At 33.8% G+C, this 26,912-nt stretch overlaps 1 protein-coding gene across 1 annotated transcript in view; it reads left to right on the top strand.

Annotated features, from left to right (window-relative positions):
• The window catches only part of Tab2 (TAK1-associated binding protein 2), a 171,439-nt gene that overhangs the window by 82,845 nt on the left and 61,682 nt on the right, over nt 1-26,912 (top strand). Inside the window, exons 6-7 of the mRNA XM_090409209.1 lie at nt 12,485-12,601; nt 15,078-15,188. Coding sequence (XP_090265335.1) covers nt 12,485-12,601; nt 15,078-15,188 — 228 coding nt within the window. The remainder of the gene's footprint in view (nt 1-12,484; nt 12,602-15,077; nt 15,189-26,912) is intronic.

Below are 26,912 nucleotides of genomic sequence, written 5' to 3'. Positions count from 1 at the left end.
GGTTTACGGCCAAATAGAGGCTGTCAGGATCAAATCTTCACTTTACGACAAATAGTGGAGAAATCATGGGAATATGACAAAGATCTCTATTTGAGTTTTGTAGATCTGGAAAAGGCATATGATAAAGTGCCAAGAGAGAAGCTATTCAATACACTACAGTTATATGGTGTCAATTGGGCATTATATCAAGCAATACTTTGTCTTTATTTGAGTTGTAAGTCAGCAGTTAGAATTGATGGAAGTACAGGAAGATGGTTTAATGTTAAATCTGGTGCGAGACAAGGATGTACATTATCCCCTCTGTTATTCATTATCTATATGGATCACATTATGAAGGAAAGTGGTATTAAACATGATATCAGAATTGGAGATGTTAATGTCAGCTTTTTTGCTTTATGCGGAAGATGTTATGCTTATCAATAAATCCGCTATGTGTCTGCAAGAATCCTTGACTAAATTGAATAACTATTGTAATAGATATGGTATGAAGATCAGCAATAAAAAGACAATGAAAAAAGCAGAAGCATTGAAAATATCAAATGCGTTGTGAATGGAGAACCTGTGGAACAAGTAAAACATTTCAGCTACATGCACGATTTTTAGTGAAGATGGTAAATTAAATATGGAAATAGACAATGGAATCAACAAAGCTGGTATGGTAGGAAGTAAAATGAATAAATTGACTTCCTACTATACCAATACATACAAATTGAATAAATTCATATGGAATAAGAGAGAAATTAGTCGGAACACTAAATTAGCTGTATACAAGACGGTGTTTAAACCAGTTTTAACTTATGGATCTGAGAGCTGGGTCAGAAGTAAAACACTTGACCAAAGACTGGAGACCACAGATATGAGAATCCTGAGAAAGATTAGAGGCATGAACAGATGGCATCAATGGCAATATTATATTAAAACAAGGATATTAGGAAAGAACTTGACATTGTCAGCATCCAGTAATGCGTTAGTAGAGCTAATCTCAGGTGGTATGGTCATTTAAACAGAATGTGCGAGGAAAGATTGGCAAAACTAGTGTTCTCTGCCAGGTTGGCAGGAAAACGACCTGAAGGAAAACCAAGATATAGGTGGATTCATACGGTACAAAGTGCCTTTGACAACAGAAATACAGGGTGTCTCAAAATTCACGCAAGAAGTAATTTTGATGGAAAACACGGTTTTTAATTAAAAATTGTAATTTCTTATTGATTCATAAAGTATACAGTATAGGGTTATGCATGGAATAGCATATCGGGTAAATGGCCTCCATGGCTTTGCTGGCACATACGCACTCTTTTGTTGAAATTTTCCATGACCGTTTTGCATAAATGTGGCTGAATTTCGTTGATACAGTGCTCAATTTCCTCCTTCTAGGCATGGGTGGTCGTGGGCTTGTTGGTATAAACCTTAGACTTCAAAAAACCCCAAAGAAAAAAGTCCAACGGCGTTAAGTCACACAATCTGGGCGGCCAATTCTGATCACCAAAACGGGAAATTACACGACCAGAAATGACTCGTGCAGTAATTGAATTGTTTCTCGGGCTGTATGGCATGTGGCACCGTCTTGTTGAAACCACATGTCGTCTACATCCATATCTTGCAATTTAGGCACAAAAAACTGGATTATCATGTCGCAATAGCGAGCACCATTAACTGTTATTGCCTTACCAGCCACATTTTTGAAGAAGAATGGACCAATGATGCCTCCAGCCCAAAATCCGCACCAAACAGTGACACGTTGTGGATGCATTTGATTCTCAACAATCACTCGTGGATTTTCTGAACCCCAAATGCGACGGTTTTATCGATTAACGAAGCCATCAAGATGAAAATGAGCCCCATCGCTGAAGATGATTTTGTTCGAAAAATAAGCACTCACTTGTTGTTTCATAATCCATTCAACGAACTCTCTTTGCTGTGTGTGGTCAGTAAGCTTCAGTTCTTGAGTCAATTGAACTTTGTAAGCATAAAGATGCAAATCTTTCGTGAGAATACACTGTAGAGAGCTTCTCGAAATGCCCAATTCAAGACCACGGTGCCGAATTGATGTTCCTGGACTCTCAGCAACACTCTCACGAACTGCTTCGATGTTTTCTGTTGAACGACTTGTTGAAGGACGGCAAGAGTGTATAAGATCACTAATTGATCCAGTTTCCTTGAATTTTTTAATTAATCTTTTCACAGTTGATGAAGTTAAATCACTATTCTGACCATATTTTGTACGAAAATTGTGAACTGTAGCTGCCAAACCTTCATTATTTTTAAAATATTGCTTAACAATGAAAATGTGTTGTTCTTTCGTGTAGCACTCCATTTTTAATAACCCTGAACTGTCCGCTGTCACGCTATCTTTTTTTCTCGTTGGCAACACTTTATCGCACAAATGGCACTAAATTTAAATCTTGCGTGAATTTTGGGACACCCTATATAAGATCTGATAATATTGGAGTCTTGACAAGTAACAGTCTGATCTGGAGGAAAATTGCAGATAGGAAGTTAGTAATGATGTAAATTTTTCATGTAGCACTATCATATCCTGTACACCCCTTGGGGGTATACATGGCAGGAATTTGATGATGATGATAATGATAGGATCAAAAGAAAAAAAAAAATTAAATAGGGAAATATTGTAGGCAGCTGTGAATTTCATTCCTGTTTTCAAATATCTCACCAAGAACTTTCAAGTGACACTGTTTTGTTTTTTTCATGTTTGTCCCTAATTAATTGTTCCAATGGCAAGGAAAATTTTACTTTTGAAATGAAGATACTAATTAAGAAATTAACTTAAACTGAAATAACTTAAGAAATATTTTTATCTCTTGCTTTAATTTTTGTCAAGTGTCTTTAAATATCACTGCACAAAATATAAAATGGTTGGTGTGTTGAACAATGGAGGAAAAACAAACAGAAATTGAAACTGCACCTATTTACAGGAGAAGCAGTCTGAATTAAATCCCATAAGCATCCAGTTTAACTGAAGGTAACAAAATTATCAGCTTTGAATTAAATGATGTGAAAAGTTTTTTTACCTTGGGTAAAATATATGTTAAAGATACCAAGTAATATTATAACCTTGGTTTTAATCCTTTTTCCCAAGTAAGCAAACAGACAAGTAAGTCAAGTTTGCTCCTGAACATGGCTCAAGACTTGTGGTGGTGGTGCAGCAACACAAAGGCAACTCTTGGTGGTGCAACATCAAGGCAACTCGTGGTAAAGATGGATTAAGTTCTGATCACTTTCCTTAGTATTTCCTATAAATGTAAAACACATCTCCTAGGAGATGTATGATGTTATAAATTATGGGTGGGGGGATCACTACCCAGCCCGGTTTCAATCTTTATTTAGGTCTCATCAGTGAGTAGGCAGACCCTGAAATGCCGAGGTTTAAGTAATACAGAGCTTATCAATTTTACCTATGCAAGTTGCCACAAAGTGCTTTGACCTTATTAATTAAGAATCTCCGGATGAGAGAAAGATATGAGAAGTTTTTTTAACTTGGGTAAAAAGGTGGTGTTGCACCACCACCACCATAAGTCTTGAACCACGTTCAGGCACAAACTTGACTTACTTGTCTGTTTGCTTACTTGGGAAAAAGGATTAAAACTAAGGTTATAAAATTACTTGGTATCTTTAACATATACCCAAGTTAAAAAAACTTTTCACATCTTTCTCTCATCTGGAGATTCTTAATTAATAAGGTCAAAGCACCTTGTGGCAACTTGCATAGGTAAAATTGATAAGCTCTGTATTACTTAAACCTTGGCATTTCAGGGTCTGCCTACTCACAGATGAGACCTCAATAAAGGTTGAAAATGGTCTGGGTAGTGATCCCCATCCATAATGTATAACCTCATACATCTCCTAGATGTGTTTTACATTTATGGGAAATACTAAGGAAAGTGATCAGAACTTAATCCATCTTTACCACGAGTTGCCTTGGTGTTGCACCACCACCATAAGTCTTGAACCACGTTCAGTTGCAAACTTGACTTACTTGTCTGTTTGCTTACTTGGGAAAAAGGATTAAAACCAAGGTTATAAAATTACTTGGTATCTTTAACACTTGAATTAAATGAATTCAAATTACACAGTGTTTGTTTAAAGAAAAAGAAAACCTCATGTTCTGCGCATTTGTCAGTAACTGCATCTGTGATATTCATAAATCACTACTGAAATGCAGCACTTGTTAGCTTTTATAATGATCATAAGCAAACACCTTACTCTTAGTGAAAAACAATATACATACGTGCATTTATTTTATTTATTCATTTTTTAATGTGAATTCCATTAATGGTTTGTGGACATAAACTTATTGTGCATTTATTATTATGGGTGGTATTATTAGATAAGAGAACCTTGCTCAGGAGACTAAAATGGTATTTTTTCATTATTTTTTTTTTCAGTGGGGGCAGTGGTCTCATACGAAGTGATGAAGAAACCATTACCACCTAAGGACTTTCACAAAATTTGAAAATTTATTGAATAGGGTCATTATTCACTTCACCATTCAGTTCAACAAATATTTAATTGATATACCACTTTTAAATACTTTGAAATTTAATGTGGGTTGACAAACATTTAATCAACTCTCTGTAAAATTAAACATTTTAAATATTTAATATTTGCACTTTTCGTTGTAAAATGCAACTTTTTCACAGTTTAATGTAGCAGTGTAAATTACAACAACAAAAAGTGCTTTCCATTCTCTATACTCAATCTCAGTCAGTTTTAATTAACAGAATTCTTCTTAGAGAACAAGGTGAGATTTTAAAAAATAATAATAATAATAAAAGGCAATGGCAAGTGTATTTACACAGTTACACAAAGAAGGGTAAAAATTCATAGAATATTGTAGAATGGAATTCCAGGACAGCTTAAACAAACTTTAAGACATGCTCTCACATACACCCTTTGTCAGCAATTCTGTATTATTTAGTCATGTGAAAAAAGTCCTTTCAACTTTGTTTCATATGAAAATTCTCTCATTTTTTTTTTTTTTTTTGACAGCAATCAGATAAATGAAAATGTGCTATATGATTCTCGTTTCTTCATCTATGAAAATGCAGGTTGTTAAAGGATCAAAGCTAGATAACTGAGAGAAAACCTTCACATAATCTTCAGTGAATTTGAACTGACTATAACTTCCAACTTAATGTTCAGTTGTCAATTTCTAGTGGTGTTCCTGTTATTAGACCCCTTATTATATTCATACAGTAAAATTAACTAGGATTAGGAATACAGATGGCAGCAGTCATCACTCTTATTCTTGTGTTGCTTTTGTCTACACTTGTAATGTTGGATAGGGAGATTACATTAATCTTTTAGCATAGTGGAAGTTGTGAGAATTTCTTTCTTATACACACTGCTTGGAAAGAAGTTAATGGACACCATAGTGTGAGGAACAAACAGCCACGGCACCCCCACCCTAATAAGGTGTAGGACTTCCTTTTGCTGTGATGACTTCAGCAAATGGGAAATTTGGACCACTCTTCCTGCCTACAGGAAGAATGGTCCTAATTTCCCATTGATTGTAATGAGGCCCTGGACTGTTGTGGAGATGTCTCTTGACTTCATCCAACATCCCAATTCATCTCACAGATGTTCAATAAGGTGGAGATCAGTCAAGTGTAGTGATGTTCATGTAAACAACCCATGTAGTTACAGCAGCAGCCTTATGATACAGTGCATTGTTTTGCTGAAAGAGACAATGGTCAGTTTCATAGAAATGCCACAAATTAGGAAGCATTGCATTGTCCAGAATGCTCATATATTTATTGAATTTTACGGTTGGAGTTACACACCTGGTAAGAGATGTTCACTGGACATCCCCCACACCTACACCCATCCATCCATCTGCTCAGTAAAGGATATAGCATGATTTGTCGCTCCATAATGCAACTTTCTAAGCTTCCCCTGTCCCACTGTATACAGTTTCCACTACTGAAGACGATGCTGCATGTTGGTTTGGGTAACATGGAGCATCCTACCATGTCCTACTGTTGCAATCCTCCCATGGAAACTCATGTTGTTGGACCTCATTTCTGAATGCTTTTGTGCAGATTTGTGTTGATGCCCAGAACTCCTTATTCAACGTGTTGGCCATTGAATGGCGGTTTTACATATTATCCTTCGTAGCTCCTAATGGTCACATTCGGCAAGTGCTACCTCCACTACAGGTAGCACTTGCAATTGACTTTCTGTGCTTCCATCTCAGTGTGGTATCACTGATTATTGACCTGGAATGGCCCAATTTATCAACAATTTGCCAAAAGATAGGTCAACTTTAATTTTTGTCAAGTGTCTTTAAATATCACTGCACAAAATATAAAATGGTTGGTGTGTAAAATGGTGTCTAAAGTCAGAGCAAATGATAATTCAGACAAATGGAACAAACTTAAACTCAACATTAGTAGAATTCAGGATACACACCATCAATGTAAGAAGCATTATGAATGGAAAAGAAATGGAACAAGCAGAAAAATTAGAGAACTACTAACTATGCTGACATAATTATTATGGAAAAAAAAAGACAAAACAGGTTACATTCTTTTACATAACTATTCAGGCAATAATAATTAGAGAAAGTTTGAAAGAGGCATTGTGATAGGATGCCATCCTATCACAACGCCTCTTTCAAACTCTGTCAGCTCTCTTCTCGCAACCATTTCACCTGGACACAGTTGCATTGACTTGGAAGCCTCATATATCTCAAATTTAAACTGGCTATAAACACTTGACTTGTTATATGGCATTGGCATTGTAAAAAGAAAGATGTTTATATAGAGGATGTTATCATACCTGTCATAAAGAGATTTTTAATTGTTTAAATATAGGATTTTTATTTATTTTATTTAATCTTTCTAATAATTATTTTTTTAATTCTGAGTGACCTATATTGCATAGTAAAATTAATAGTAAAAATGAGGTCAAAAAAACACCTCATTTTTACTATTTCTTTCAGAATCCAAAAAATCACCGACTCAAGACCAAAATACAAAATAAACACATTTAATAAAATAAAAACAATACACACACACACACACACACACACACACACACACACACACACACACACACACACACACACACACACACACACACACACACACTTCAAACAATATTACATAACTACAAATTTAATTGGATCCAAGGCCTTTTAAAAATAAACTTAAGACTAGACTAAACACTTTGTTTTCACAATGACAAAATGTTCATAGCCAGTTTCTTTCTCTGTCGAGGCTCTTTTTCGAAGATATATGACTTTATGATCCTTTCTCATCGCTCGTGTAGCACACGTTAATTCTTCCTAAATCAATTCTATCTCTTTTTAGTAGAAATAATAGTTAGATTCGGCATCCTTAAGACAGATGAAACTTCCCAATTAGTGTTTCTATGAACATTCCTTTAGAACGTAAATAGCAATTTCTTCTTTTATTTACTAATGCTTATTGACAGTCTTAACTCTTCCACTTTAAAAAACTCACAGTTCTACGATTCCCTTTTTGGAATCTACTACTAATCTTTCAATTAGCGTTTCCTCCAATATTCCTTTTAAAACGTCTATAGCAATATTTCCCTTTTATTTACCAATACTTATTCCACTTTGAAACTCCATAGTTCCACGATTCCTTTTTCGGAATATACTATTAATTTTCCTCCGACTGTCATATAAAAAAACTCAATTTCCTCCAAATCTAAATATCTGCCGGCTTGTGTTCTTATTATCTCTCTGAACACACTCTTGTTTACTCTCTTGTTGCTTCGATACCGAACGCTTTCTGTCAGCTGTCAATCACACGTCGAACTTCTCGACGAGCATGCACACTCCATGAAAGTGACAAGCAAGAAACTAAGTATAATGGCTGACATGTAGATTACGTTAGCGACAAGAGAATGTCTTCATAAAACACAACTTAATTTAAACTACAATAAAATTGTTTAAAGTAACACAACTATTCAAATCTGCTAAGTACATAAATTTTGTAACTGCTTTACATATCACTTTCGACAAAACAATTTCAATAACGGGCACATCGCAAGTGCTGACAATGCATGTTATGAAACTAAAACTAATAAACATACAAACATAAACAATATGTAAAAATATTCAGAATTTTAAATTATGACATGGCATGATGCCCTTGCCCATGGAGGTGTCCGTTAACTTCTTTCCAAGCAGAGTATATATTGCTGTGTTGTGGGCTTTTGAGATCAGGTTACCCATCTCTAGTATATACATTTTCCAGAAATAGTAATCTCTTTATTAACCCAATCTTGAGGGTCTATTATGTGATCCTGAGATCTTTTCTGATTTAAAAACAGTAACACTCACACATGCTTTAGTGTGACTATTAAAAAAAAATAAATAAAAACATAACTTATTAATTTTATTGCTATTTTAGCCTATTTTTGTTTAGGAATGTCCCTTTTTATAACGTCATTGGCTTTTTACTCAGTTCTAGGGCATTATTGAAGTTTTACATAGATAAATATATGAAGAATATAAGAGGAAAAATTCGGACATACCTTTAGGATGTTGCTAGCTGTCTTCTTATTCAGTGGCATCCTGGCATGTGGCGACAACGTTCATCTGTTGTTTGACAGGAATATGATTGAAAGGAAGGGGGTTTGGGAAAGTGGGGGTAGAGCAATGTGGGAGAATTATTGGTCAGGCAAGGGGGGGGGGGATATGTGAATTTTTTTTGAAAACCCGGGTTTTTTATATATATTATTATTAAGGGTAGGCAGAGAATACTTGGGGGGGGGGGGGTGAAAATAGAAACAATTTTTGGAGAAGGATATGATTCTTGAGTTTACACTCTAGTTTTTTATAACCTTTTGTCCAACATTGATAATCTCCAGGTGGACTTATTGGCTCATGAAACTGGTAGTGTTAAATAGTTTTTTACTCCTTGCACAATGCAGGACTTATACCAGAAGTATATCTCCAAAACTACAGAAATCTCAAATGAGCTATAGTATTCAATGCTATACCTGAAGATTATCTTTGTGTGCACTGTTTAATGCTACAGTTATTTTTCTTTCCTTTCTCTAATCATTATTGTCTGAATAGTTATGTAGAAGAATGTAACCTGTTTTGTCTTTTTTTCCCCATAATAATTATGTCAACATAGTTAGTAGTAATTCTGCTGATGTTGAGTTTGAGTTTGTTCCATTTGTCTGAATTTTCATTTGTTCTGGTTTGCTGATGAAAACAGCAGGTGTCTTGTTTAATATGACGTTCTAGTTGACATTGACATTTCATTGTGTTGCACCACTAATTTCTAAATTTGCTAGTCTCGTTGGTTCATTATCCAGATGGATACTCACTTGTGGAGCGCATCATGAGAAGATGGTCAGGATTTCCTTAAAAGGCTATGTAAAGATCTCCATCCAGTTATCTAGCTTTGATTCTTAGTGACTTCAAAGTCAATCAAAATGCAGTATGGGAGATTGTCTAAAGAATACACATTCAAAGTAATGTTGATTTAACATTACCTTGGGTATTCAAAGAGTGTTCAAAACTATTGAATTACATTCATTTCTTTTCCTTTAGTGTTAGACAGTGATCAGCATTCATATAAAAAAAAATTATAAGATGTAATTTTTATAATTATAACTGGAATATAATGTGTTGTTAGTTTCAGACACCAATTTTAAATTCAATAAAATTAGATTTTTTTTTTAAAAATCCATTAATTCCTTTCATTCTTCAAAGGGTGTAGGTGAAACCATTTAGCCCTAACATTTAAATACTAGTGAACATCTGGCCTACGATTATCAGAGATCTTAATTGGCACCTAGAGAGGAGCGTAAGACAGGCAAGTACTGTCTTGTGATTTTTAACCAAATGCTATATATTATTCTCTGAAATAGTGTGTGTTCTCTGATAATATTTTTTGCGTTTGCATGATGGAAAACCTAAGTTACTGGGAGAAAAAAACCTGCCTACCTGTGCCATAAATCAGCCAACTCAGGAAACCAGTCCAAAAAGAAAACCTTAGAAAAAAGTTCCTCTAGGTGGTGACTAGAATCAAACTTTGAACAGTCTTTCTTTGAGTGGCCTAGTGCTATGGTTCCCATTTCTACAGGGTAATGCAGGTTGTCGTGACGACTCTTTTCTGTCGTGTTCTAAATCTATCTAGTTTCAAGTCACTTTTATGAATAATACAACTAATTACGAAATGATCACCGATCCAAAAGTAGGGAAATTTATATTTATACTGCGCCACCCTATTCTTAGATTAGTCTATATAAATAGTAGGATCAGTTCTAAATTAAGTTAGCAGTCATCTCATTAGGCCGAATCAACTATTATCATTTTTACTTGGGGTTCCCGCACGATTCGAATATTTATGAACGGTGCAATAATAAGGAATTCAGGCAAACACAATATTTAGATCAACAAAATAAAACATTTAATATATGATATGGTTAACAAATACAAGAACTCTATTTTAAAATGGAACTATACAATTAACTTAACACTTCTTCTTAGGTCACTGATGCTAATTCAATGTTCTAACTTTCATATACTATTCACAGTCTCAAAAACACAAATCTTCTTATCTCAAGTTAATATAACAATTTCACATTTTATTCAGTCTTCACAAATCTATCAGCTCAATGTTTATATTTACAGCAGGCAATAAACTACGTAAGCTATATTCCAAGCAAATATATTCCCGGACCTTGAGCATCGGAGATATATTACAGTTAATGCTAGTATAGAGAAACTTATACAACTACTCTTACCAGACAAATTCTTCAATACATCAAATTATTGAGAGAGCACTTATGAACTAACTTAATTAACATTAGCGGAACACACATAACAAATATTCTTCATAGTTTAAACTGTATTACTGTAAGTCGCACTTCGCTATTCCAAACAACAGTAATTAGGTACTAATATCTTTTCCTGTTCACTTTTCTCCAAGTAATCAATATAACCTTTTCCTAGGGCAACATAGAATTTAATCGTAATCCAGGTTAACTAGAACTAATCAGAATTTTCGCATTGACTGTCCAGTTTCCTTTTATCTGATTACGGTATCAACCTTTCTTCATAACAACAGCAGATTTCGCCTATAACATTAAACTTTATGTTTCACTACTTATAGGTTCACTTCCGAACACTATACTCATAAATTTCTGCCCTGAGGATTTTATAATCTTGGTTCCGCAAAACTCTCTCCTCACTCCTTAATAATAATTCTTCTCTTCCTTTCTATCTTATCTATGACCTCCCTTCCCACCTTACGTTCGAACGCCACGCTCTACTCCACTCGTGGTTGTTTACGCGTGCGTCTCCATGACAACAGACTGCACGTAAACATTTCGCTAATGTAATGTATGGTCTATTATTATTCATGAGTGATTACATAACATTAAATATTTCACAAATAAAAACAACAGAATATTTAAGCTACTTCTTTAACTTTTTGATTACGTATACAGTTAAATATAAATTAACACTTTACGTTACACCACATATATTTAGTTATACAAAATTCTAAACATATTATTATTTTATAAACTAATAATAGGTCAGGTTTTGAATAAATTTTTAATTAGTAATTCTTATTTAAGGAATAATAAATAAATTTATATAAACCATGATTAATATTTAATAAGCAATGTTAAATGTGAATGAAAAATAATAAATTACATAACATAGCTTCATTCACAATTTAACAAGGTCATCATAAAAATTTTATAAGATGTAATTTTTATAATTATAACTTGGAATATAATTTGCTGTTAAAATTTCAGACAGCAATTGGTATAATTGCTGAGGGAAGATATCACTATGATATCAAAAGAAGATATCACAGTCTGAGGGAAGATATCACTATGGTTTAAACAATTCATGTGTAGTGATTTTGTGCAAAAAATGTTCTCTTTCTGATTTGGTGGTCATGCAAGTATGCAGACATCATTACCATTTGAGATTAAAATATCTTGATTATAACTGTGGAGCATATTCAGCATACAGACATCAAGTGTCATCATTTGAGCACTATTGTGGAATGCTTACACAAATAAGAATTTGTGTAAGTGGAATGCTTACACAAATAATCCGAAACACTGATCATCAGAGATCCCACCTTACATTCCAGATAACCTACAACTGCCCATAGAGAGTGCTCCACCTAGATAGGACTTTAGAGTCACTCACGTGGTTGGCTTAGTATTATGTGGTATTTGTGTATATGTTACATTAGTTTTTTTGTAATCCCTGAAGCTGTCTCAGTGACTGAGATGAAATATAAGAATTATTAAATTCTGTTTTAATTCTTTCTGAGTGCTGTATACAATCCATTATGTCTCCAACATGATACTTGTCTAGGCTCTTTCATAACCAAACAGTACTTATCTTAAGAAGATGAGGTTTTTCATGAAATGTGTTGCCTACCATTACTTCATTAATGTTGACATTAAATTTTTCACTCATTCAATTGTTCTAAATTATTTTTTTCAGTACCCCTTGGAGTGACTGATGAGGATTTTTATAAAAATATTTTTACTGGACCAAGTGGACCTATTCCTCCTGTTTTACCTTCTAAAAACGAAGCCGAAGCAGTTGTGGTAGCTGCAGGTATGTTTATTTGTGTGTGTGTGGGGGGGGGATTTTACTATTTATATCAAATTCAATGATGATAATATCCATTTATAATTGGTTAGTAGTTCCATTAATACTGCTGAGAGATGCAGAATTTTGAAGTACATTAAAAAAAAATCATACCTGTAGGAGAATGAATGACTACTGTTTGGGAGTTTTTTTGGTCAAATTTATTTTAAAACTAAGTTATACCAACTAGTTTTGCCAACTGTGGCTGTTGGCTTCATCAAGGTAACAGATGTATAAAAAAATAAGAACACTTAATCGCTAAAAACTGTTTACACTAAAACCATAAAATGAACTGAATACAATTGCATATTTATAAAAGCAGAAGAACGCGTACATCACACGCATAGCACGTGTATGGTCTACTAGTTATGTAGCAATGTTCTGTAATTGGCAGCAAAATTTAATTCTGGCATGTTGAAAGATCTAATGAGGGTCTTCCAGATCTCGGGCAAAATCAATCCTTGGTTTTCTATTAAGGTTTTGTTCTGAACGGAGAACTGTTGTGGCTTCTTTTTATAATTCAGGAGCAGAAGTCCTCCTCTAAGTAGGGCATTGAGCTTTTATTCCATTGTATCATATGGTTAGTCCTAGCAAAATGAAAGGCTTACCCTGATTTGTCTTCTCTATTATTATTGACATCTCCTATGTGTTTCTTCTTCCTGATTTCAAAACTTCTTGAAGTCTGGCCAATATAGTTCAAGCCGCACAAGCAGGGTACGTTGTAAACTCTGGCATATTTAAAAAATGGATGACTGTCTTTCAGAGATCATAAAAATTGGCGAATGGTCTGTGCAGGTTTAAAAGCCACTCGTATTCCATGTGGCTTGAGGAGTCTGGCAATCTTATTGGAAATTGTTCCCACAAACGGAATCACTATGGTAGAATTATAATGTATATCTTCAGGTTGTCTTTGTGGGGGATCACAGAAAACAGTCTTGTGTATCAACTAAACAAATCAGGAAGCAGGAACACATAGGAGACGTCAATAATAATAGAGAAGACAAATCGGGGTTAGCCTTTCATTTTGCTAGGACTAACCATACAATAGAATGGGATAAAAGCTCAATGCCCTACTTTCATAACTCGTGTATCAACTATGTTGGCCAGACTTCAAGAAGTTGGTGGATAGGGAGATGAAATTTAAGGGACACATTGCAAAAGTGGCTAAATCAGCTCATCAAATCACTTGGTTGCTGAAAAATGCCATAGGCATCAGGGGGGGCACCCCCCCTAGTGTGTGTGTGTATATATATATATATATATATATATATATATATATATATTTACTATTTACCTAATCCATAAACCCTGCTCTAGAGACCAAACACGAAACTTTTTCAAACCCACTTCATCGCGATGAAATCTAACTTTCAACTCAGTCTTTCATAGCTTCACCTATTTCCTTGAGTACAGTTCGATTAATATCATACACAGCTTATAATCAGTTTATCCCGAAATGCATAACTTTACATTTTTCCATATTAAACTGATGCTCGTTATCTTTTGTCCATACTGACAGGCTATTTAAATCATCTTGCAAGCTCACCACATCACCTTCACTATTACTGTACCCAATTTTGCATCATCAGCAAATAGCTGAATACCTTCATTCAGATTACTTCTAGTATCATTTATGTATGAACTAAATATTAGTGGTCATAACAGAGAACCTTGTGGCTCACCACTAGTCATCTGCTTTCTCCTAGAGAGATTTCTCCTATATAAAGTATCATAAATTGTTTATTACATCAAATACTTAGGATTAGTCTGATTGTGTTTTTTGACCAATACAGTTCAGAATACATTTCATGAAACTTGTTACATTATTAATGATCCATTCAGTGTGGTTTCAGTTAGTACTGAATATTTTCAGCATGCATTACCTACACTATTTGAGGTATTGCTGTACTTGGCTCATTATCACAAAACTGGTGAATAATACCTGGAATGGCAAAAAGTGCTATCATGGTCATAGAATGCACATGCTGCTGAGTGTGCATGTATACAATTTGAGTATCTCTGATGTCTCCACTGTTTCACATGGTATATTTAGTATACAGTTGATTCTAGCTATGGCAAACACCATTATAATACAGTTGCTCAGTATAATCAACTACAAAATGTCCTGACCAAAGTCTAATAGGCAAAATACTCTTCTAAAGAAAATTGCTATAGCAAACTATTCATCATAACAAACTGTTTTCTCTTGGTCCCTATACGTTCTCTATAGTGAGAGTCAACTGTATAATATTTAATAAATTATTTTAATGTAGCAAGAGTCAAAGAACCATGTGAGTTGCTGAACTTTGACCCTAGGTGTTTCTGAAATATAGTTATGTCCCAATATTTATTTCAATATTATATATTTAGGTAATATTTAATAATCTACTTCGCATGTCATTATGTGGTCTTTCATAATTATTATTTCTGTATTTGAAAATAGAACCTCAAAAGAAAGAAGAAGAAGAAGAAAAAAATTGGACTTGTTCAAAATGTACCTTTGGAAATCATCCAGCCTTAAATAAGTGTGAAATATGTGATACACCTAGAACAGGTAATGTTATTATGCCTGTACCTGTAATTAACTTCTGTTTTTGTCATAACACCCGTTCAGTTCATTCATTATGATATTTTACCGTAAGATGCAGGACATACAATTTTTGACTAATTTGATAATCAACTTTTGAAACACTCATTAGAAGTGAAAGTGATTTTGAAAGTAATTAAGGTTTTAATAAGATTGAGCCAACAATCATATAATCACAATCACATCAAAACCATAACAGGGAGTTACAAGAGAACATTAAATATGAATTTTTAAATCACTGAAATTAATCTGAACAAAATTTATTTGCAGGATAAGAGTATTCTCTATTTATTCCAAGAGTGGATTGTTATCCTTCCTTGCTGGTTGATACTTTAGTAAATATTGTGTAAACACAGCATGAAAATGACAACAATAATAGTTTTATATAGTCTCCATTTATATCAGATTCTTAGATTCTAATAAATAAGAAATTTTTAGATTGTCAAAACACACGGAAATTTCTTTTAAAATATAATTAATTTAAATAAATACCTTCTTACTCAATCAGGATCTGTATCACAGTGAATATTATAATTTGTTAATGCCCTTCCAACTTATGGTGTTTTATTTTGAATTTTTGTTTTATCTTAGATGAAATTCTCTTGTGGTTAAAGATTATGATCTCAGTCTGTTGCAGAAATTTAGAATTAATTTTTCTTCAGTGTTTTCAAATTATTAAATGCAGAAAATTTGTGATTGAAATATTATAAGTTATAACTTTTGCAATATGTGTGTGCATCAGTGGTTTAAATTATTTGAACCAAATTCTATTCTCTACCAAGAATATTAAAACCACTCATATTATTAAAACACATTTTCTTAATGGCATCTGAAGCACTGACATATTAAAGAAAACAAATTGCTTGGCTGTTAATTTAGCAGTGCACTGATATTTCAATCATGGCCGACTCTGACTATAGCAGACACCATATTAACAAACTTTCTCACAATACCAAAATTATAAAGAATCCTAACTGAAGTAAATCCCATAGGCCTAGTGCTACTCTAAATAAAATTCCTATAGCTTCCTAAGTGTGTGATATTATTAGTCAGTTGTATGTGTATCCCTATGGGATTCACGGCTGCTGTATCATCATACGCTAATTACTAACTTTACCCTTTGATGTGTTAAGGCATGTGGTTAGCAGCCAGTATGTTTGCTTTCAGTAGAAAGCAAACATGCTGGCTGTTTTTTCTTGAATACAACCTACAGTTGTATTCAAGAAGAAAAAGATATAATTTTCTTTAGTTTCCAGAGTAAATTATATTCTGGAATGGATGAAGTTAATTTTGCAAAGAAAGTCATCTAATTCTGTGCATGAAGGTCCTAAAACAACAGAGCTTTCAAACTGCTTCATTATATAATCAACTAAGTTATTCAAGATAAATATTCCATTTCTTATATAGATTATCCCTGAGAAAGAAATAACATGCATTATATACACTAGTGGCCAAAATTGTGGAAACACTTTTGGAAAAAGCGTATTTTTGAGGTTTGATGGCTCGTAACACCACTTTTTTTTTTTTTGAGTAATACCATAAAATTATATATATATATCAATGGAAAGATAATTTAATCAAGAATGTAATGCAATAACTTTTATGAAGGATATTTTATTAGAACAGCAGTTATAAAGAAGAAAAGTGAAACACAGAAAAAATGAGATATTCAAAAATTCTCACAATGTGAGTTAATACTTAGTTGGGTAACCTTTAGCATTAATTACAGCCTTACAACACCTTCCCATGGAGTGAACCAAGTTTTTTAGTTCTGCAGCTGTTATAATGTGAAACCAAGATTGAATTATTGCTTCTATTAATTGGGTTTTATTGGTGGGTTGCTTCTGACTAACAAGTTTCTTTAGTCGGCTCCGTAGATTTTCGATTAGGTTAAGGTCTAGGCTATTCCCAGGCCATTCCACAGTGGAATATGATTATCATGAAACCACTTTTTGCACACAGCAGCAGCATGACATGGAGCTGAATCCTGTTAAAATATAAATGCTTCATTATCTTGGAAAAGATCATGTGAGGAAGGCTTCAGTTTGGGCTGAAGTATTTCATTTATGTATTTTGGGGCAATTATATTCCCATTAATCACGCAAATTCTGTCCACACCTTTTGATGTCATACAACCCCAGATCATAACACTAAGTGGGTGTTTCACAGTAGGTGTAATGCAATCAGGATGCAAATCTTCTCTGATTCTTCTCTTTACGTATTTTATGCCATCACTACCAAACAGGGAGATTTTGGTCTCATCACTCCAAATAACACTGTCCCATTGTTCTGCTGTCCAGTTAACATGGGTTTTAGCCCAGTTTAATCTTTTCAACCTTTGTTTGAGAGATAAAAATGGCTTTTTTTGTAGAATTCTAGCATTTAGACCAAATTCCTGCAGTCGGCGCCGAACAGTCCTTGCACTCAACTTCACATTGTATTGTGCCATTTCATCTTGTATACGCCCAAATGATTTTCTTGTCATGTAGGCACAGTCTCTCAATTCTTCTATCATCACTTGCTGTTGTGCACCTTTTCCTGCCTTTACCAGTCTGGTTTTGTAGTGACTGAGTCCCCTTATACCTCATCAAAAATTTAGAAATGTCGCCTTTGGTTAAGTTTCCACCAGTTTTTCTTCTAATTTCTTCATAACTGTAGCCTTAATAGTACTATTTTACATCGCTTTCTGGGTGACCAGTCAACTCTTTGCACCATTTCTTTAATTTTATTATGTTTTACAAGCTTACTAAATGAAAGAACACACAAAAAAATAAACAACCAACTTGATAGCAATCACATAACACACTGACAAATGTCCTCCTCTCAGCTCCAATACATGACATCAATCGCTGAATCCTACTGTGACCTTATTGGCTCATTGCCAAAACAAGATGACACCTGATTGGCTCTCTAAACACTCATGCTCATTGGCTACATTCAAATGAAGGAAAGCTACTTCATATCAACCTAAGCAAGTTGTGCTTCTTTTTTCTGGTTATTTGACTATAAGTTTTCATAGAATACAGATAATTGAACAAACTTTGTTGCATTACATTCTTGATTAAATTATCTTTCCATTGATATATAATTTTATGATATTACATCAAAAAAAAGGTGGTGTTATGAGCCATTAAACTTCGAAAATACACTTTTTCCAAAAGGTTTCCACAATTTTGGCCACTAGTGTAATGTTCATCAAATGAGTTGCCTAGGTCTGTTGGGAAACCTACACATATGAAGTCTAATATTTATTTTAATGGGAGACACACACACACGCGCGCACACAACTCTGTGTGTGTGTGTGTGTGTGTTAAGGATATTGAGATAAATTGCTATTTGTTCAGTTGCTGTGGTATGGGACCCAAGTCTCTTGATTGTTGATATCAATTAAAATATTAAATTTATCTAATAAAAGACATTTAGTTTGAACAAATATTCTATACATTGAAGGAGATTCAATCATTAACTTATCAGTTAATATCAATAATTCTGGAGCTTTTATAAATAAACAGATAAATGGCCGGCCAGCTAATTAAGGCTAAAGCTTCTTTGCACATATATTTGACATAGTAACATGCACTTTTATGTTGTTACTGGAAAAAAATGATGTATACTTACATTATCCTATTTCATAGTTATTGTTTTAGTCATTATCACTTTTAAAATGCCTATAAACCACAAACTAAATATTAGTTCTTTAATAAATGTACATGCAAGTGAATTTGGTTTTTTTTTAATTAACATCTTTTTATAGTATATCTTGGATTCAGACAAATCAGGCATGTTTTTTTAACACTGATTAGATTAGAAATTATCAGTGAACATGATGTCTGATCCTTCAGTCTCAGTTATAGTAGTGTTTTTTTTTTCCTCCTCGACCATTTTACTCTTGTTTATACCAGTCATAATGGAACTTTATAAAGTATTTCCGTATCTTTCTGTAACGATCAGTTTACCTCATATGTAACATTTTTTGACACAGCAGTAGTTTGTGGCTGCTAAGGTGTGGTTTTAGGTTTGAAAAATTAAAGTGGCAGGAAATACCATGAATTGTTAATAGACTGTAACAGATTTTCCATATGACTTTGTAGATTTTCCCTGGCTTTGAATCTGATGATAATGATGTTATGACATTTTTGTGCTATATTTCTATTACCAGTGAATAGTTACCTGATTTTGATTATGCTTCTATAGTTATTATTGAGGTTTAAGATTTTTTGCTAGTTGTAACATCACTGCTGATTTATGTAGACGATCTTGTAATCAGTGACAAATAGTGAAACTAATAAGAATATAAATCTGAAAATGAATTTCTGTTACCACTGCATTTGAATTATTTTAATATTGAATAATGTAAATATTATTTCCACATATCATGTATTTAATGGACTTTAGTCAATGAAGTTTTGCTAGATGCTCCATGCAATTAATAAAACTGAGGTTAACTATACAGAGGATGCCCACCCACCCACCTGCCTAAGTTTAATGTGTAAATTATTATTATTGTTGTTTATTCCCATATTCCTGATTTATACTTTTACAATACATGCAAAACTAATATCAAGTGTATTTGAGATTTTATATTTGTGAGAGTAAAACCTCATTAGCTGGAGCAAAACTAAACCTTACAGCTACAGCATAAAACTAATCAACTCGCTGCTGGAAAAAAATAAAATAAAATAAATAAATAATTGAATGGCTGAGGTACAATGTAGTGAGCAGGTACCACTGGAATCAAACCACTATACATAATATGAGATTGACCACTACGCACATTGAGTTAGTTTGTATATATTCATACTCTGAACTTATTTTCTCTTTTTTTCACATTCATCATATATATAATGAGTGCTCACTTTGCTAAGGGCTATCAACCCAGTATATGCAACAATGGTACACAGCACTACTAGATAGAGATGCATTAGAAGAAGATTCCAGAGTTGTTGCATAATTAGATAAGAATTTGGCAATAGGAATGAATGAGATATCAGCATGTATGCTAAAGGAATGTTCAACTGAAATAGTCATATACACGTTGAAAGTTTTTTCACTTGGTTATACTATAAATTATATTCTTAATTTAATCCTTTATCCAAATGTGAGTAAATAATGTTTGCATGTGAAGTATCTTCACAACTGGGCTACTTGTATATAGAGGCTAATGACTTCACATCAAGTCATATACATGTATAATTTGAGTGTCAGCTCAGGAATGTTTAATATGCCTGTGAATCAGAAATGGAAAGAATATATGTTGGATTGATTGCTCAAACAAAAGTGGTGCAAAAACTGATATGTTCAACTATTGGTGAAATGGATTGATAAACAAGCTATATGTTACAAAGAAAACCAGCATGAGTTTACTAAAGGAAGATCACATTGGAGCAATTTGCTTACATTTTATAATAATATTATGACTAAGTTCGATCAAAGGATTGGATACACTATGATACTGTAAGACTTTGCTAAGGCATTTGACAGGATACCACCTAAGACTATGCATAAGACTATGCATTCCATATGCATAAATTGGATTAGAATATTAGAAATCGGACACCTTTTATTCCCTTATAGGGAGTAGCTGAGGCTGTTTTATTCTTATCTAACTTTTGGAGACTGAATGGACAGTTCAGTCTCCACTGGTAGCCAGCCAGACATAACTGGCCCAAGATTATCACTAATTATAAGCAGCATCTGATGAAGAGATGTGTCACCATCTCATGGTTCCTGTTTTCTTGAGTTCCTGGGAGAAAAACCTGCTTGCCTGTTCTGGAGATCGATTAACTTAAGAACTGGTCAAAAAAAAAAAAAAAAAGGCTTAGACTCTTCAGGTGGCCTAGTGCAGACGATGCAAATGACACTTCCACTGAGCTACACATGCCTGAAATGATAATATAAACTACATATTGATTTAGTGATACCTGTCCATCAGCCAAGTGGGTGGCTGATGGACAGGTTTCAGAAAGTGGGAGGTGGGGATAAACCTGCCACTGTCAGATTTAAAGTAATCAGCAGTGTATCAAATGATCAGTTCTTGTTTTTCTAACTATACATTATTGATATTGGGAAGGACCTGACAGAAGGTGTTCAATTTTTATTGATGGTGCAAAAGTGGGCAAATACGCTCAGGGATGCTACTGATATGCAGCATTTAATAGAATGATTTGAATAGGCTGAAAAACTGTGGATGATAATGGCTTCATTTCATTGTTAGCAGCTGTAAAGTTAAGCACTTGGGTGTGATTAAATCTCCAATGACATATATTGGTGAAAGCATGCATAGACAGACTGGTGAGGTTAGGGCAGTAGTTCCCAAACTGTGCAGTGGGGCACTGCAGTGAACTAAATTTATACATATTATTTTTTTCAAAAAGCTAAGTTTTCATGACACAAATACTTAAGTAGTTTGGAGCCTAACTACTTACAGACCTGTTAGGGGGCAGCACGAAAAAATTACTGTGATATTAAGAGCACTGACTGAAAAAGTTTGGTAATCTCTAGGCTTGGGATCTCAGGGTTATGGAGGATAAGAAGTTGAAGTTAAGCAGTCACATAGCAAAAACTGCAAATAAAACTCAAGAAGTTTTACTTTGTCTTGTTTCAAGATCTTGGTATGACCACTTATGATTACTCTATGCAGATTTAGTCTCATGGGTTCCAAGAGGATAAAAAAAAAAAAAACTGGGGTGGGGGAGTGCAGATAAGAATTACAGAGATGATGATATTGGGCTGGAATGTAGAGTATGTGGACTGCAGATAGGTAAATAGGAAAAAGAGGGATAATAATATGATAGAGGCTTATAAACTTCTGGAAGGGTGTTTTAAGATATTAGTTGATGGAATTTTTTTTCATATGGAAGGTGCAAAAGTCATCTTTGGAAGTTGAGTTTGTATATGGCTAAGAAAGAAGTGAGAACCAGATCTTTCTCTCACAGAGCAGAGAGTAAGTGGAACAGTTTGCCTGTTGAAGTGGTTAGTGCATCTTGTGTGTGTGGATGAGTTTAAGGGAAGCTGTACTATCATTTGTGGTTATGTATGGCTTCTCTCAATGAGTCTTAACTCTATGGAGTAGACTGCAGTATATTGTAGACTTTTTCTGGTACACAGATATATCTAGAAATGTTCATATGAAAATAACTGGTAAATAGAATAATTTCTTTAATAAGGAGAATACTACTAATTTCATCATAATTACATCAGATTTCTTCACTTGTGAAAATATCAAGGAGAAAAAAAAAACAATTAGCATTGTAAGAACAAATGTGGTTATGTAGGATTTTAGTAATTCAAATTATTTGTGAGCATATAACTGTTGTTGTAAACATTCAGAGAACTTAATGTTAGGGTTTATATTGAGATATACAAATCTGTTAATGTCTCCAAATTCACAAATATATATATCACACTATGGAGTAAAAATATCAGTAAATATATTTGTAGTTCTATTTTCATATCTTAATTTAAAATTTTTCTTGCTATAAAAGAATGAGTACTGGCATCTGTTGATTTACAAAAAATAATTTTAAAAAAGGCACTGTATATACATACACGTGCACTTTTACGGAACAATTTTGACATGTTCAGTAGTCCTAAATTAAATAATTATTAAGCCATTTTTTTCAATTAACCTAAACTACAATTCTAATAATTATCTAATTCTTTCTTTTTTTTTCAAAAATTACTGCTCTATAACCTATGGCTAAAGGATGTTAAAAATGGAACTTCATATATATACAATATACGAGGACTGTTCAATAAGTAATGACTAATTTTACTGTCGCAAAACCACTCATCACAATATTAATTTCTGTATTAACAAAAGAGATTGATAGATGGCATATACAGGCTGATGTGCCAGAGTGTCTCGTGACTAAACGCAAGCTTGTTTCGGCGTAACTACGAGCCGTGACCAGTTCGCAAAATGGAAGCGTCCTTGGAACAGCGTTATGCGATTAAATTTTGTGTGCGTTTGCAAAAATCAGCATCGGACACTTTTAACATGATACGCAAAGCTTTCCACGATGAAGCAACGTCGAGGGCAAGTGTTTTTCGCTGACATAAAACTTTTAAGGAAGGAAGGCAAAATGCGGAAGATCTTGAACGTGAGGGAAGACCTTCAATGTCCATCACAGAAACGACGATCGACACAGCAGTGATTATCATCAAGGAGGATCGCAGAATTACAGTATACGCCAGCTGTAAGTTGTCCTGAATATTTCTGTGGGAAGTGTTCACTCAATCATGGCTAAACATTTGGGACTGAAATGCGTTTACGCCCGATGGATTCCCAAACTCTTGACACCGGAGCAAATGCAGCATCGAGTGGATGTGTGCACAGAATGGAAAGAAAGACTGGAACAAGAAGGCGACAACTTCTTAAAATGCATCATTACAGCAGATGAAGCTTGGGATCACTATGACCCTACAATGAAACAACAAAGCAGTGAATGGAAGCATCCGTCTTCGCCTCCCCCCAAGAAAGCAAAAACTGTAAAATCGGCTGATAAAGTTATGACCATGATGTTTTTTTACTACGAAGGCATTGTTTACCAACACGTTGTAGATGAAACAGCGTGTTGGTAATACTGTAAACGGCTCATACTATGCAGATGTTTTACGGACAATGGTACAGCACGTCAAAAGGAAGCGTCCATTGCTGAAGAATGGCTTCTTATTGCACCACGATAATGCAAGGCCACATATTGCTGGTGGTGTAGTGGACGTTTTGCAGAAGAACAACATAGATATCCTACCACACCCTCCATACAGTCCTGATCTCGCACTGTGTGCGATTTCTGGCTGTTTCCTCAGCTCAAGAAACCATTAAGAGGCTGCCATTTCGAAAACAACAAAGCATGTGTAAAAGCTGCGGATGCAGTTTTGAAAGAACTCTCAAAAAACAGACTTTCATATGTGTTTAAAAAGTGGACGCAATGTTGGGACAAATGCTTTACGTCTCACGGTAGTTACTTCGAAAAAGACCATGTAAATGATGACGATTAAAGGCAATCTGTTTTCTTTATAAATATAGTCTTATAGCTTATTGAACAGCCTCTGTATGTGTGTGTGTGTGTGTGTGTGTGCGTGTATGTATATATATATATATAAATATAAAAGTTCTATCTCTGTTCTTCACTAATTTTTTTGTTATGCAATTTGGTAAAAATTGACTGATCCAAGTGCATCAGATGACTGTGATTTATCTAATATAATTTCCTGGGCTGGCTTGTAAAATTAAATCAAATCTCCTCTCCACTTCATGTAAGATCATGACACAATTCCTCCATTCACTTAGTGAATTGACTGTGAATAATTTTGATTTTCTTAACATTTATTAAAATTCTTGGTGAGAAGTTGTGAACTGTAATCCAGTTTTGATCTCAGAAACTTGGTAATGCTTCATTTAATTCAGACTACAATCTGCTTATGTTTACTGGTTGTGTTACTAAAATGATTACTGAACTTCCCTGTAATTTCTTATCAAACCAAACCATAATATCTACCCCTGTGTATTCATTAACTCTTTCTAAATTTCATCCATTCAACTTAATCATTTAATGCTACCTTCTTAGAAAATTGCATATACTTTTTGTTCATGTTTAGATCACACTTCTCTGTCTTCTCTTTTTATCTTTATGATCATCCAGTAGAGAAAAAAAATTAGACTAATCTGCCAAGCTTCACATCAATTAGCAAAGAAAGATTTTACTCTTGATATTTGAACTTATTTCATTTATGAATATCAAACAACAAAGAATATAACACTGAATTATACAGTAATTCATTCCTAACCACCTGACTCTTAAACACTCCAATCCAAACACTACTTCTTATAATCTACCTGTAAGCCAATTTCTTGCCTAAGTAATTGTTACAGCAAAGGGGGGGGGGAGAATTTTTGCTAACCCATAGTTAGCAAAATTTTTCAAATAAAGTTTCAAAAATTTAAATTTATTTGGTAAAAGTGCAAGTGTTTTTATTATGTGTAAGAAATAATATAAAATTTTATTTTCTGTTTGGAAAAAAATGCAATAATAACAAAATCAGTAAAAATATTAAAAAGTCTCTTAAAAATTTTATTTAATTGGCTTTCTCCTAAGCAAAGACTAAATAATTTTTGATGAATTTCATTTTGCTGAAGCTTCACTCACAACTTGTCAATGTTGTTGGTGGAATTGAGTAAATCTCAGAACATTGAAAGATTTGGGAATACATCCTGCAAGTCAGTTTTGTGGATTTGCTGCAAAAGGCAGAATGCACTTTTATACTATCAAATATAAGTGGATCTCAATCTTGAAAAATGAATGGTTCTTGAAAAGGATTAGCTACATTTAGATCTTGAGAATATTTACATGCTACATCCATTCTGTGGTTTTATAAATTTTAGATTGTTGTTTTTGTTACTTATCATTTAGAGACAATTCATCAAACTTTTCTTTCTGCTTAGGAACTTGCTTCTCAAGAAAAACTTCCATTCCCATTCTTTCATCAGTTGTTTTTCTTTTTTTACATCCAATCCTCAGGAGGTGTGTCTTTTCATTCTTTGTAAAGTTTCGATCAAAGTGTATATAGTAAAACAGAATGCATGAGGACCATGTCTTTTTGAATTTTGTTGTTTATTCGATTGGTTTCTCAAAGGATATCATTCCAAGTAATCAAATGAAGAATGGAACAAAAATCCATTATCACATGTAAGAGACTATATTGCTCAGATTTCTGGGGTGAAATTTCCATCTGGAATCTATTCTAGAGTGGGCTTGAGCCACTTTTGGAAGTGGCTCCTCTCGAATCCAAATCATTAGCATTTAATTTTTGCACATCTCATCTTGCAAAAAAATGAATGATAATAATAAGACAGAAGAATGCATTATGTAAACATTTTGCAGAATGTATTCTTCTGCCTTTCTCTCAACCTGTATGAAGTCCAGAAAACTCCTTTATCTCCCACCCACTGTCATTTATTTCAATGAATAATGAATAACCTAACTCATTTGCTTTATATGCAGTATGTCAGAAGTGAAAACTGTTATATTTTGCTTCTTTTACTATCTTTAGTGAAAAGAAAAATTAACTTGAAGTTTCCTTGACTTGTTGGACACTTCTTCATGAAGCTACAAGGATTTCTTCAGACTTCCAAAAGAAAAGCAGTTCATGCCATATATAAAGCATCAATGATCATATGCAAGCCTTCCCTCCATTTTGACTTTGTCTTTTTTTCTGAAGCTTTTTTTCCACTTAGTAAAGCCTGTAGTTTGCAAAGTTTATGTTGCAACAGTTACAAAACTTCTTGCAAGATATGCAAAAAAAAAAAAAAAGGTGCATTTTTGGTTTTAGAATACAGTCGGTTTCTTTTGACCTTTTCATCATTCAGAAGTTGTTTTTTTTACTACATAGAAACGGTCAAATGCCTGCCTCCACATCCAGTTCAGCTGATTCAACACATTCTCAATATTTTTCTGTTGCTTTGTTGCTAAGAAAGGATCATAACTGAACTGAGTTTTTCTGTAATTGGCAAAGTGCTTGTACCACTGTAAAGTTCAGTTAGTTAGCCTATAGTAGCTAACTAACTGTAACATTTTAGCTGATATAATTTTCTTTTCTTGATACTTAATGTGTTCCATCATCAACTGTTTAGCAAATAGTTGATGAACTTAAACTTAGCTGCACTTTTCTTTCCCTCCTCAATTTTAT

Source organism: Typopeltis vanoorti, chromosome 19, assembly GCF_054136105.1.
Source record: "Typopeltis vanoorti isolate ZY-2024b chromosome 19, IOZ_Tvanoo_1.0, whole genome shotgun sequence".
In the NCBI taxonomy this organism is placed as follows: domain Eukaryota; kingdom Metazoa; phylum Arthropoda; class Arachnida; order Uropygi; family Thelyphonidae; genus Typopeltis; species Typopeltis vanoorti.
This window is presented reverse-complemented; position numbering and strand designations above follow the sequence as displayed.